The sequence below is a fragment of the Triticum aestivum genome, chromosome 4B (assembly GCF_018294505.1).
Source record: "Triticum aestivum cultivar Chinese Spring chromosome 4B, IWGSC CS RefSeq v2.1, whole genome shotgun sequence".
NCBI classification, from domain to species: domain Eukaryota; kingdom Viridiplantae; phylum Streptophyta; class Magnoliopsida; order Poales; family Poaceae; genus Triticum; species Triticum aestivum.
Genome location: NC_057804.1, coordinates 825,750 through 837,361, shown reverse-complemented (window position 1 = coordinate 837,361; position 11,612 = coordinate 825,750). Strand labels below are relative to the sequence as shown.

Here is an 11,612-nt window from a genome sequence, read left to right as displayed (position 1 = left end):
GTTCACGCCTAGGCCGGCGGCCATCTCCGGTGCAGTGCAGGACCAGCCCCACCCCTGGCCCACCAGCTGCTCGAATGCGGGTGGGTCCTCCTCCTACGACTCCCCCGTGACGGCCGCCAGCTGCAGCTCCGGGAACGCGATGTCCCCGGCGGCAGAGAGGGCGATGGCCTCCTCCAGGCCGTCCCACTGCCGCTCGTCGTGCGTGTTCAGGGAGTCGTCCATGACACGCTGCAGGAGACGAGCCTCCTCCTCCGCTGTCATGCGAGGAGGGGAGGTGGCGACGGAGACGGGGAAGGCGACGGCGTGGGCGTCAGGCCGCGCACTCGCGTACGCCCGCGCGCCTCTGCACATGGCCGCTGCGGCCCCGACACGGTGCCGGCGAAGTAGGACGCGCGGCGCGTGTCGTGCTCGTCCTGGAGCCATGTGTCCCACAACGGGGAGTCGAGGGCATACATGTAGTCGTAGTACAGGTCGTCGGGGAGGAGGCGGTGGCGGCGGTTGATCTCATCGCGCCGTGCACGGCCGGTCGCCGACACTAGCGGGATGGGGACCCGGTCCGTGGAGAGGTGCCATCCGTTGGGGAGGTGGGCGTCGCTTCACGGGACCGGCGTCCTCGTCTCCCAGTACCTCCGGCACACGTCCGCGCGGATGTACTGCCGGTCGCGCTCGCCGGAGGGGCTAGGGGCAATGGTGAAGGGGGCCGGCGCGGGGGCTCGACGGGAGGAGTGCGGCGGTGACGCGGGGGCTTGACGGGAGGAGCGCGGCGGTGACGCGGGCTCCTCCTTTTTCACGGATCCGTGGCGGCGGCCGGAGGAGGAGCCGGCCTCGTGGTCGTGCTTCCCCTTGCGATTCCACAGACCCATGGCTGCGGCCGGCCGGCGAGCTCGAGGGCGGGGAGTGGCTAGGGTTTGGCCGTGTCAGCTTTCGATGGGGCAGAGAGGGGCCGGCGTGGGGATGAGGACAACGACCGGTCCACGGGTCCCATTTAAGAAGGACGCCGACCCGTCCCTGTGCGGATGACAGGTGGGGCCACCTGCCCGTGCGCATTTATGTTCACGGGGGAGGTAGGTGGCCGCCTGCCACGCGTCCCCGACGCGGACGCTCGAAGCGTCCGTTCGCTGTCCGTCGCGACCCAAACCCGGTGCAAGTTTGCGCTCGAAATGGGTCAGCATGGACACAAAACAGACCAGATGGGTCCGGACCTTTGCATGTTGAGCCGTCTCATTTGTCCTTTTTACTCCAAACGAACGGGGCCGAACAAAATAGGATCCTGCGGTGGGGTTGGCCTCAGGCGGAGAGTGGCGACGGGTGGTTTCCTTCGTTGAGACATTACATTACGAAGATGGTGCGTGACAATTTGTCCGGCCGTCTTCAAGGTGGGATTTCAATGGTGTCGTCTTTTCTCGCCCATGCAATCAATGGCCGCGCTCAGTGCTATTCGCATGTTGTGTGCATGGTTTTTAGTTCGCGTGGATATCACGTCTGGATCATATACACATGAGTAAATAGCATAAAATTACTACTTTACAGGCTAGGGTTTCAAAAAAAATCTGGTTTTTAATTTTTTTCAGATAACTACCAAGTCAAGGATTGGCTGTTCCAAAAAATCCAAAATTCTTTTTGTTAAAAAATTAAACATGTTTATGACAGGTCAGACCCGCCGCTAAACACGCCTTTTGGTTGACCGTTTATTTGACCGTTAACTGATTTGTGGGGACCACATGTCAGCGCCTCATCAACAGATTTTTTACAGATTAGCCCCTACAAATATTTTTAAAAAGCAATCGGGTCCCTAGAATCATTTTTAAAAAGCAATCGGGTCCTTGGGTTGCCGCCGCCGTGCCTCCAAAGGGCTCTGCCCGTGGTCGCCGTTGCACCATGGGGCTTCGCCCTTGGTCACCGCGCCCGCAGCCTGGGTGGCCGGGGTGGTCGCCGGGCGCGCCGCCGTGGGGCTCCAGCTCAGGTCGCCGCGCCGCCGCGCGCCACCGGGATCCGACTGGAGCGCCGCCAGCCATGGGGCTCCGGCTCGGGTCGCCGTGCCACTGCGCGCCATCGGGAGCCGCCTGGGGCGCCGCCGGCCATGGGGCTCCGCTCAGGTCTCCACGCCGCCCCCATGTCGTGCCTCGCCCGCGGCCGCCGCCATCCCCTTGCCCGAGCTCCTCAAGCTCGATGCAGATGGCCTGCGCCGCTGCTGGAGTGTCGCGGACGAGGTCGGCCTCGTTGCAACCATCGCCACCAGGAGCTCCGGCTTGGAGGGAGGTTCGCCGGCTTGGGAGGGGGAGGAGGTCGCCGGCTCAGGAGAGGAAAGGTCTGGCACAGGAGGCAGAGAAAGAAGAAAGAGAGGAGAAAGAAGAAACTTACATGTGGGCCCCACATGTAAGTTAACGGTCAAACTAAGGTGAAACTAACGGTTTGTTTAGCTGTGGGCCCAACCTGTCATAATCGTGATCAACTGATAAAGACTCGGTGATTTGGGTTTTTTGAAACAGCCGACCGCCCCATTTGGTAGTTATCTGAGAAAAATAAAAAACCGATAGTTTTTTGGAACCATAGCATGTAAAGTAGTAGTTTTATGCTATTTATTCTATACACATACATCATTTTCGGTGGCAACAATTGATCGATAAGGATCAATGCCGCTTTTTTTTTCTTCTTCCTGTTTTCCCTTGTCTGTGCTTTCCACGCCTTTGCTTTTTTGAGTGCCTGATCCTTTATATGCGTGCTTTGATGTTGATTGCGTGCATCCTAACTATGCAGAGCCCGGGTCTATCCTAATTAACTCCGAAATTTAAGTTTCACCATAAACTTAACCACTGAAATGTGGGTTATGTGCCATAAAGTTTATACAGTACCATTGAATTCGTATTCAAAAAAAGTTTTCAATGGTATAATATTTCAGTAGTAGTAACATGATTTATGTTTTATTGGTCTAATTAATGATCAAAGTTGAATACTGAAAAGCGTATACACCTTATATTCTGACATAGAGCTGTTGGCAGATGACTGGATGCATTAGTGCAAGTAGTCGCTGATCCATCTCGATCCGTCGCCCAATTCTGTTCCATCCATTTGTGTAACTCGAGCGCAGCACATGGATCACTTTCCTTCCCTAGCTAGACCGGTCGGCCCCTTGTAGTTGTGCTGCACCTTCACAAACATACTACCCTCTCGATAAAGAAGTATAAGATCGTTTAGATCATTAGAGTACTTGCTGAGGCCACTCCACAACTTAAGTAAACGGTGATTAAGCCATTGATTCATTACTGGATGTTCTATTACTCCATGCTAGTACTAGCACTACGTGACAGATACTGACTGAGTGGTGCATCATGTCAGATTTTTCCAACTCACAGCAGTAAAAACACTGCATCTGAATCTGCATGCATGCATTCAAACTACTACCTCTCATCGACGATTGCTTTCAATCGGACAATAAGCAAGTTGCAATCTCTCAAATTCAAACTTACTATCAAAGTCCAGATTATTTAGCTAACTGCTACGTATGATTCGTCCTATGCACGCTTGCTCCAAAAGTCCACCACCGCCACTGCATACATGCATCTTATTCCCTCATTAACCAAGCATGGAAGGAAAATATTCTCCATGCATGAAGGTAACCCTAGTAGTGGCGCTACTGTTAAGACGCTACAACTAACTTTTAGCAGTACGTGGGTTCTTACCCGCGTTACTGCTAACCATACGTATCAGCCGCCTCTGCTCTTCAGCCACTTGCATGCATGCTGGCTCTCTGAAGATGATGATGATCAAAGTAAACGGTGAAAGTAGGAGCATTAAAGTCGGACTTAGCAAATCTGCCTCCAAAAACACCCTTGGACGCATCCCTTTTTGTCTGTCTATGCAGTCATACTTCTCATTTTCTCCCATATATGTCCAGTCACTTGCACGTGATTGGTCGAGATGAAGAGAGAAAAATAAAAAAATGAATAAAGAAGAAGAAAAGGTGGTACGGGGTGGGCCGCGTCCTACATGACGGACTGACCGGGTGAGGGTTCGTGGACAGCCCGGGTGTATAGTGATGATTTAAGGGGTCCAGTTGGATCACTTTTTTTTTTCTTATTTCTTCTATTTGATCATTGTCCAAGCACGTCCACGGTTGTTTGAGGAAGATTTAAGGAGGTCCAGCTGTAGATGCTCTAACTACTCCTTTACCAGGTACTATCTCTGTTTCTAAATGTAAGACATTTTAGTAGTTAAATGCATGCATGCATCTTATTCCTTCATTAACCATGCATGGAAGGAAAATATTTTCCCTCCATGGACGTGTCATAGTCAGGGTGTTAGTTTCATCCAATCACTCATTTAATAATAAGTATTCTTCTTACTATGTAGTTAGCTCAAGGAAACCTTTGAAAAGGAAAAGAAAAGGGGCTAGAAAGGGGACATCATACATCTCCATCTTGTTCTTTTTGACCCATTCACTTCGGTCAAGCGTATTAGGAAGGATCTGGCACTGCTCGATATACCCCAGTCTCATGCTTCTATTCTTCCAGGGCATGGCTGGATACGACCGGAAGTAGGGATCGTTAAGATCAATACGGACGCGGCTTTGAGCATGGAGTCGGACAAGGCTGGCGCAGGAGGAGTGGCACGCTCTTGCACTACCCTACTTGGCGCGTGGAGTAAACCCCAGTTGAGGGTATCTAATCCTTTCATTGGTGAGACGATGGCACTGCGAGATGGGGTAATCTTTGCAAACCTACGTGGATTCTCACATGTGATCATGGAAACCGATTCCTTGGAGATTGTGGATCTCTGGAAATCTCGCCTTTACAGGTTGTCTATGGTGGCACCAGTATTATTAGAGATTAGAGAGCTAGCTTCCTCGTTTTGTTTTTTTGATATTTAACATGTGAACTGATCAGCCAATGTCCCGGCCCATCTCTGTGCAAAGCATGCTTGCACTCTGACGGTCACTGAGACTTGGACTGGTTCGAGACCCTCTTTCCTGCTCACCAGCTTGCTAGCTGATGATGCCATGAGTTCGTTTGTTCAATAAAGCTCTCTGATTAGAACGGAAAAAATACTAGTACTAACTAACAATAATATAATAGAAATAAAAGGAAAAAAGGTGCGTGCCGTGGCGGGGAAGTGGCAGGTATGTCCCATATATAGAAACAAAATTGTTTTCTTTGATTTGATCGACCTTCCTCTCTCTGTCACTCTACTTAATCTGGATTTTTTTATTAGTTTTGGCATCCATCGTACTACTAATGAGATTGACCATTCCATAATTGTTGACATGCCTATCACTTTCAGGGATATACATACAATAAAATAAGGGAAAAACACGCACGCACGCACGAGCTAGCTTACTTAGTTTGGCTTAATTAGCTGGCATGAAGCCGCAGAATTTTGGCGCCGCACTCACACTCTACTACTCCCCACTGGATGTCACATGCTCTCATTTCCTTTGCTTCAATGTAAGGCTCCGTATTGAATGGGCTGGAAAACCAATTCAACGAGAAAATTGTAATGGACATGCATACAAATTCACTTGTTTGGATGTTCACTGAATTGACCTATGGAATCCGGTGAAGTTTCAATACCAAATGGCCATTCACATTTAAGCCGGAAGCCGGCATTGAAACCCTACACGTCCACATTTCACTCCTCCCTTCCGCCACCGCACTTTCCAATCGACGTCCGCCACCACCAGTAGTCACATGCCCCACGCCGCCGGGGTAAAGAGCTACCCATATCTAATGCCGGAGCGTCGCCTGCAGCTCCTTGATCAGATCCGGACAAGGCGTGAAGGCCGGATGGCTATCTCTGGACTTTGAGGAGATGAGGTTGACGAGGCCGGAGGAGTCGGAGGAGGATGTGTGTGTGTTGGGGGGGGGGGGTATGATCTACATGTGGAGCAGCAGGTGATGAAGCCATGTACCTAGGGTAGGGTCATGGACCTGTCCAAGATACCCTCCCCAAGGACATCTCTAGAAGAAACTGCCTTTCAGTTGACCTAGAAGGATTCCACTCGACGGACTCGAAGAGACTCGACCATGAAGACTCACTCGACCACCAGGAGATCTAGGGTCATTCTGCACCCAAACTGTTTATTATTAAGTAGTCTTTATGGCCATGATAACACTTTATGTAGAGCGTTACCAGTAACGCCAGGCCTTTACGTACATTGAACCCTCCGCTACGTGGGCTGGCTGGGTTCATGGCGCATTCTATATAAGCCACTCCCCTCCACGGGCAGAAGGGTTCGCACTCCTGTAACTCATACGCATATAATCCAGTCGGCCGCCTCCGGGCTCCGAGACGTAGGGTTGTTACTTCCTCTGAGAAGGGCCTGAACTCGTACATCCTCGCGTATACAACTACTCCATAGATAGGATCTTGCCTCTCCATACCTACCCCCTATTCTACTATCAGGCTTAGAACCACGACAGTTTGCGCCTACCGTGGGGCAGGTGTCTTAACGACTTATTGGAGAAGTTGCAATTGTTCCGATCGCCTTCACCATGGTTTCTGGCGGAGTTTTAGTGGAGGGCCACGAGATCCGTCTCGGCGCGCTCATGTTCATCGCCGACGACTCCGCTTGGCTCCAGGAGGCTCCACTCGACATCGACGCGCTCCCAGTCCGCCGGGCGACACACTTTCGCGCATATGTCCGTGGTGTCCTGCTGCGGCAACCGTCGGCCCCATATCGGTCGACTCCTGCGTCGTCCTCCCTCCCTGTCTCCCACCAGCGCAAGCGCTCTGGTCGGTCGAGGCTTCAGCGGTGGCTAAGACACGCAGTGGCTCGTCAATCGGCCACCACCCAAGTCGCGGCGATTGAGCCCGACGAATCTCTCTATGGCCTGTTCGATCTGTCGACTGGCTCCGTAGAGACTGCATTCGAGTGCGACAGCAGTGATCCAGCGGCGGAGGTCCTGATGGTCAATGGGCCTCGTAGTCCTCCCGGCTTCCCCCACACCGAGGGAGGGGACGGCGGAGGCGACCCAGCTCAGGTCCACGAGGAGTATCAACCCGAACCACTCACTTCGCTGCAAAGAGAAGATCTTCGCCGCCGGAACATGGATACTTTGCGTACTCCTATCGTAGGAGAAACCCCCGAGGCTCGTGCCTTGGAGGACGCGCGTTTGGCCAACTTGGCTGAGCGCACTCGACTGGAGAACCTCCTGCGAGCACTCGACGAGCGCGCGCGGCAACGAGTTCCAGACTCCAGTCGACGTCAACTCTTTTCGCCACCGACTCAGGTATATCGAACCCCAATTCAGAATCTGGCAGCTGCAGCCCGTATAGCGGAGTCGATTCAGCCCTCTCAGTCAGAGGCTGGCAGAGGCTTGATGCAGATCATAGATTTGTTCCGGGCAGCAGGAGATCAAAATTCAGCTGTGTCGCAGTCGCGTAATAGGATTCACAGTCGATCCGTCGCTGCGAATACAGTCCAGTCGGCCCATAGCCCAAGATCGCCCCTGCGGCATGAGGGACGTGGAGGTCGACGTGATCAGTATGATGACCGATTCGATCGTGATGACTGGCGTCGAGTGCCCACTCCTCCCCCAAGGGGTGGGTCTTACGCCCCTCGGCAGCAAGATGACAGACGCCAGCACCGTGTTGGGCGAAGGGTTCCAATCGACCCCAGAGAACCAGGCTTTGACGCGAGATCCATTATCGTGCAAGGTCTGGTCGACCAGAACAGAGCTCACCAAGAAGGCCATGACAGAGATGTGCCCACCAGCAGCTGAGTTCATGTTTCAGGACCAGAGTGTTTTAGCAGAGCCATCAGAGCCGCGGTGATCCCTCCCAACTTCAGGTTAGCGATTGGGGTGAGTAAGTTCACTGGTGAGTCCAAGCCCGATACTTGGCTTGAGGACTACCAAGTGGCTGTTCAGATTGGCGGTGGTGATGATGAGGTGGCCATGAAACACTTATGCTTATGTTGGAGGGCTCGGCCAGAGCCTGGCTGAATCAGTTGGCACCTAGCAGAATTTACACTTGGGAAGATCTTGCCCGAGTGTTTGTCAGGGCATTTGAAGGGACGTGCAAACGACCTGCAGGTTTGACAGAGCTGCAGGTTTGCGTACAAAAGTCGAATGAAACCCTGAGGGATTACATCCAGAGGTGGATCGCATTGCATCATACGGTGGAGAACGTATCTGATCACCAAGTAGTCTATGCCTTCAAGGAAGGTGTTAAGAACAGAGAGTTAAGTTGAAGTTTGGTCGGACCGGAGACATGACCCTGAGTCGAATGATGGAGATTGCCACAAAATATGCCAATGGTGAAGAGGAGGATTGACTCCGGAGTGGCAAGTACAAGCCGAGCCAGTCGGAAAAAGGGAACTCCAGTCGGAAGCAGAAGCGGAAAGCCGAGCCAGCTGCTCCTGGAGAAGCCTTGGCCGTGACTCAGGGCAAGTTTAAAGAGAAGCCCAAAGGATCTTGGAACCCCAAGAAGGTGAAGGACAAGGAAGGAAACGACGTGATGGATTTGCCATGCCACATCCACATGAAGAAAGATGAAGAGGGTAACTTCATTTACCCGAAACATACCACTCGCCAGTGCTGGCTCTTAATCCAGCAATTTCAAGGGAAACATCCCAAGGATAAAGAAAAGGAGTCGGACAAGATTGAGGACAAAGAGGACAGTGATGGAGGATACCCCCATGCACTACTAGGGAAAACCTTATACACAGAATCTTACCAGCAGCGCGGCCTAAAATAGGGCGCTACTGCTACTTAGTAGTAGCGCGGTAAAAAAACGCGCTACTAGTATGACATAATAGTAGCGCGGGAACAAAATACATGCGCTGCTACTAAATGATTTCCACCCTGCCCCCCTCAACAAACAATAGTAATAGCGTGGATATAAAATCTGCGCTGCTACTAGATGAATAGTTGTAGCGCACATGGGACAACTTCGCGCTGCTGTTATACCACCAACCGTCAACTCCACGTTCTCATCACGCCTGCCACCCCGAGCCAGATAGATCTAGATCGAGACTGCTCATTCCACTCCCCACCAGCCCGTTCATCACCTCCTCTGCTGGAGATGCTTCGCTGACTGGCCGCATGGCAGCCCCGTCCAGGCACCGCCGTAGCCTACCGCTCCTCGGCTGCAGCCTTCTCCTCGGTCCTGCCCGACGCGCTCGACCGGAGCTCCAACGCCTAAGCCAGCAACGCCACCGCCGTCAGGGCCTCCTCTCCGACCTACGCTCCTGCGTCTCCCAGGTGCGAGCGTACCGCCGGTCTCTTTCCCCTTCCTTGACCCGGCCCTTCATCTCTCTGTCACCTAACGGAACAGAGGGCGCTGGGCGGCGGAGGCGCGGGGGCGGTGAAGCGGAATGAAGGGCGGGGGAAGCTGCTCCCCAGGGACCGCATCAACTGCCTGCTTGACCCTGGGGCCTCCTTCCTCGAGCTCTCTCTGGTCAGCCATCGATGTCACATAGACCCCTTCTCCTTCAGGTAACCAGTTTTATCAAGCGACGGCGTGAAGTAAAATCTGTAATAGTGTGTTCACTTGCTTATCCTAGTTGACCTGCGTAGATGCGTGATTTACTGCTGACCTGCATGTGAAATCCATGTTTGTGACCCACTAATAGGTCTGATTTTAGTTGGCCAATGTTGATATTCTGCACGTGTAAGAGGATCTGGTTCATGTGAAGGGCTTCAGATGGATGTATTCTTTTCTTCCTGCATTATATTTCTTGCTCATTGGTTGTTAGTGCTTAGGTTGTACTAGTAGCAGCGGCAAAAGTACAAGAAGGGCTTCAGATTTCTCATTTGTGCAAAGAATAAGTTCATTCAATCTAGTAAGTGATTACGCAACCAGGTTTACTTTACTCAAGTTCAGTTTTTGTCGTGCTGCTGCACCGAGATTTCCCCTTGACAATTTTTTGTTGTATCCTTGATTAATGCTGCAGGGATTAATTCCCACATCTGTCTAAAGGTGTCCACCAACGTACTTAGGTGAAAATATTGAGTTTTTTGCGCAAGTGAGGAGATTCTATGAGACGGAGGCGTGCGCCCGTGCTATATGTGAGCGATGGAGGCGTTGGATGTGGAACAGCGGACCTGGAGTGCGGCCCAAGCGGCGGATCTAGAGCGATGCCGGAGCAGCAGAGCACCGGACCAACGGAGTGGCGTCGTCGTCCTGATGGTGCCCCCACCTTGGTAGCGTGGGCCCTGCCCCGCCATGCCACGGCGTCGTCATCCTCATGGTAATCTCCTTGTCGTCCATCCATCCATCCAACACCGTAGTTGATTTGTTAATCTTGCACGTCTTTGTTAATCTTCTCGTGAAGCTTCTGTAGCTTCTGTTACTCCAACTTCTGTAGCTTAGTCATGAATGTGCAGCTTCGCCAAGGCCAACCTTTGTTAGTCATGAATCATCCTTTGAAATAGCTTGTTGATTTTCTGTAGCTTTGTTAATCTTACAGTTCCCTTGCTACTACTGCTAACCTATAACACTGGATTTAGTGAAATCAAGTTGTACTCCTAATTCTGAAACAAAGTTATAAATTTGTCTGAAATGAAGTTGTAAATTTGAAGCTACTGCTAGTAGCCTGCAACAACTTCTACTCCCAATTCTGTAACTAAGTTACTGCTGCTAGCCTGTAACACTTGATTTGACAAAATTTGACTGAAATGAAGTTGTCACACTGGATTTGTCAAAATTTATCTGAAACGAAGCATATTTTCCGACCTCTATTAAGTTTCAGTAATATTCAGTGGAGTATGTACTGTAATATTTGAACATTACAGTAATTTCAGTTGTTGTTAACTGTTGTAGCATATTAGGAGTAGTTTTACTGCAGCACAAGCATTATGAGTATTGTAAATGGATTAAATGGAACCTCTCTTCAGTTAACTGAAACCTTTTTCTGTCAACTTAACTGAAACCTTTTTCAATTACTTCAAATAAAACCTTTTTCTGTTAATTTAAGTTAACAAAAACATTTTCAGTTACTTTAATTAAACATGCAGTATAGAGCTACTCATTTGATTCATTTGAAGAGAGGAGTAATTATTTTTCCTTAACAGAAACTTCTCATCTCTTTTCTTCTCTTCTCCTCTTTTCTCTTCTTCTCTTCTTCTCTTTGCTGCTGTTAAGTTAGGACTTGCAGATGATGATTGCTGTTGTTAGAAATCATGATTGTTTAGTTTAGTGTAGGACTTGCAAGCAGTAGTCACTACTAGAAAAAGGGCTATAGATGGAATTGACACTAATGGCGCACCAGACATGTGGTGCGCCATTACTATATACTAATGGCGCACCATGTGTTGGTGCGCCATTAGTGTCCAAATACTAATGGCGCACCACATCCACGGTGCGCCATTAGTAAAAACTACTAATGGCGCACCAGACATGTGGTGCGCCATTACTATATACTAATGGCGCACCATGTGTTGGTGCGCCATTAGTGTCCAAATACTAATGGCGCACCACATCCACGGTGCGGCATTAGTACATGTGGTGCGCCATTACTATATACTAATGGCGCACCATGTGTTGGTGCGCCATTAGTGTCCAAATACCAATGGCGCACCACATCCACGGTGCGCCATTAGTATGGCGCACCGTGGATGTGGTGCGCCATTGGTATTTGGACACTAATGGCGCACCAACACATGGTGCGCCAT

At 50.9% G+C, this 11,612-nt stretch overlaps 1 protein-coding gene across 2 annotated transcripts; it reads left to right on the top strand.

Moving 5' to 3' along the window:
* Positions 1-8,950: 8,950 nt before the first annotated feature.
* On the top strand, positions 8,951-10,481 carry LOC123094121 (methylcrotonoyl-CoA carboxylase beta chain, mitochondrial-like). Of its 2 annotated transcripts, none has more exons than XR_006445756.1 (3): positions 8,951-9,434; positions 9,702-9,781; positions 9,893-10,478. XR_006445756.1 is itself a non-coding variant. In XM_044516186.1 (3 exons), the coding sequence occupies exons 1-3, from the start codon at positions 9,042-9,044 to the stop codon at positions 9,709-9,711; spliced, it is 330 nt and encodes a 109-aa protein (XP_044372121.1). In that variant the 5' UTR covers positions 8,951-9,041; the 3' UTR covers positions 9,712-10,481. The 2 variants fall into 2 exon arrangements, 1 of the variants encoding a protein (XP_044372121.1); XM_044516186.1 differs by having other exon boundaries at positions 8,951-9,200; positions 9,274-9,434; positions 9,702-10,481.
* Positions 10,482-11,612: the final 1,131 nt, after the last annotated feature.

What these genes read in the sequence shown, in the direction of transcription:
- LOC123094121 (XM_044516186.1), top strand. Translation starts at nt 9,042, where the DNA reads ATGGCAGCCCCGTCCAGGCACCGCCGTAGCCTACCGCTCCTCGGCTGC. An exon ending in TACGCTCCTGCGTCTCCCAG is followed by an intron (nt 9,201 to 9,273) that starts GTGCGAGCGTAC and finishes CTAACGGAACAG; the next exon opens with AGGGCGCTGGGCGGCGGAGG.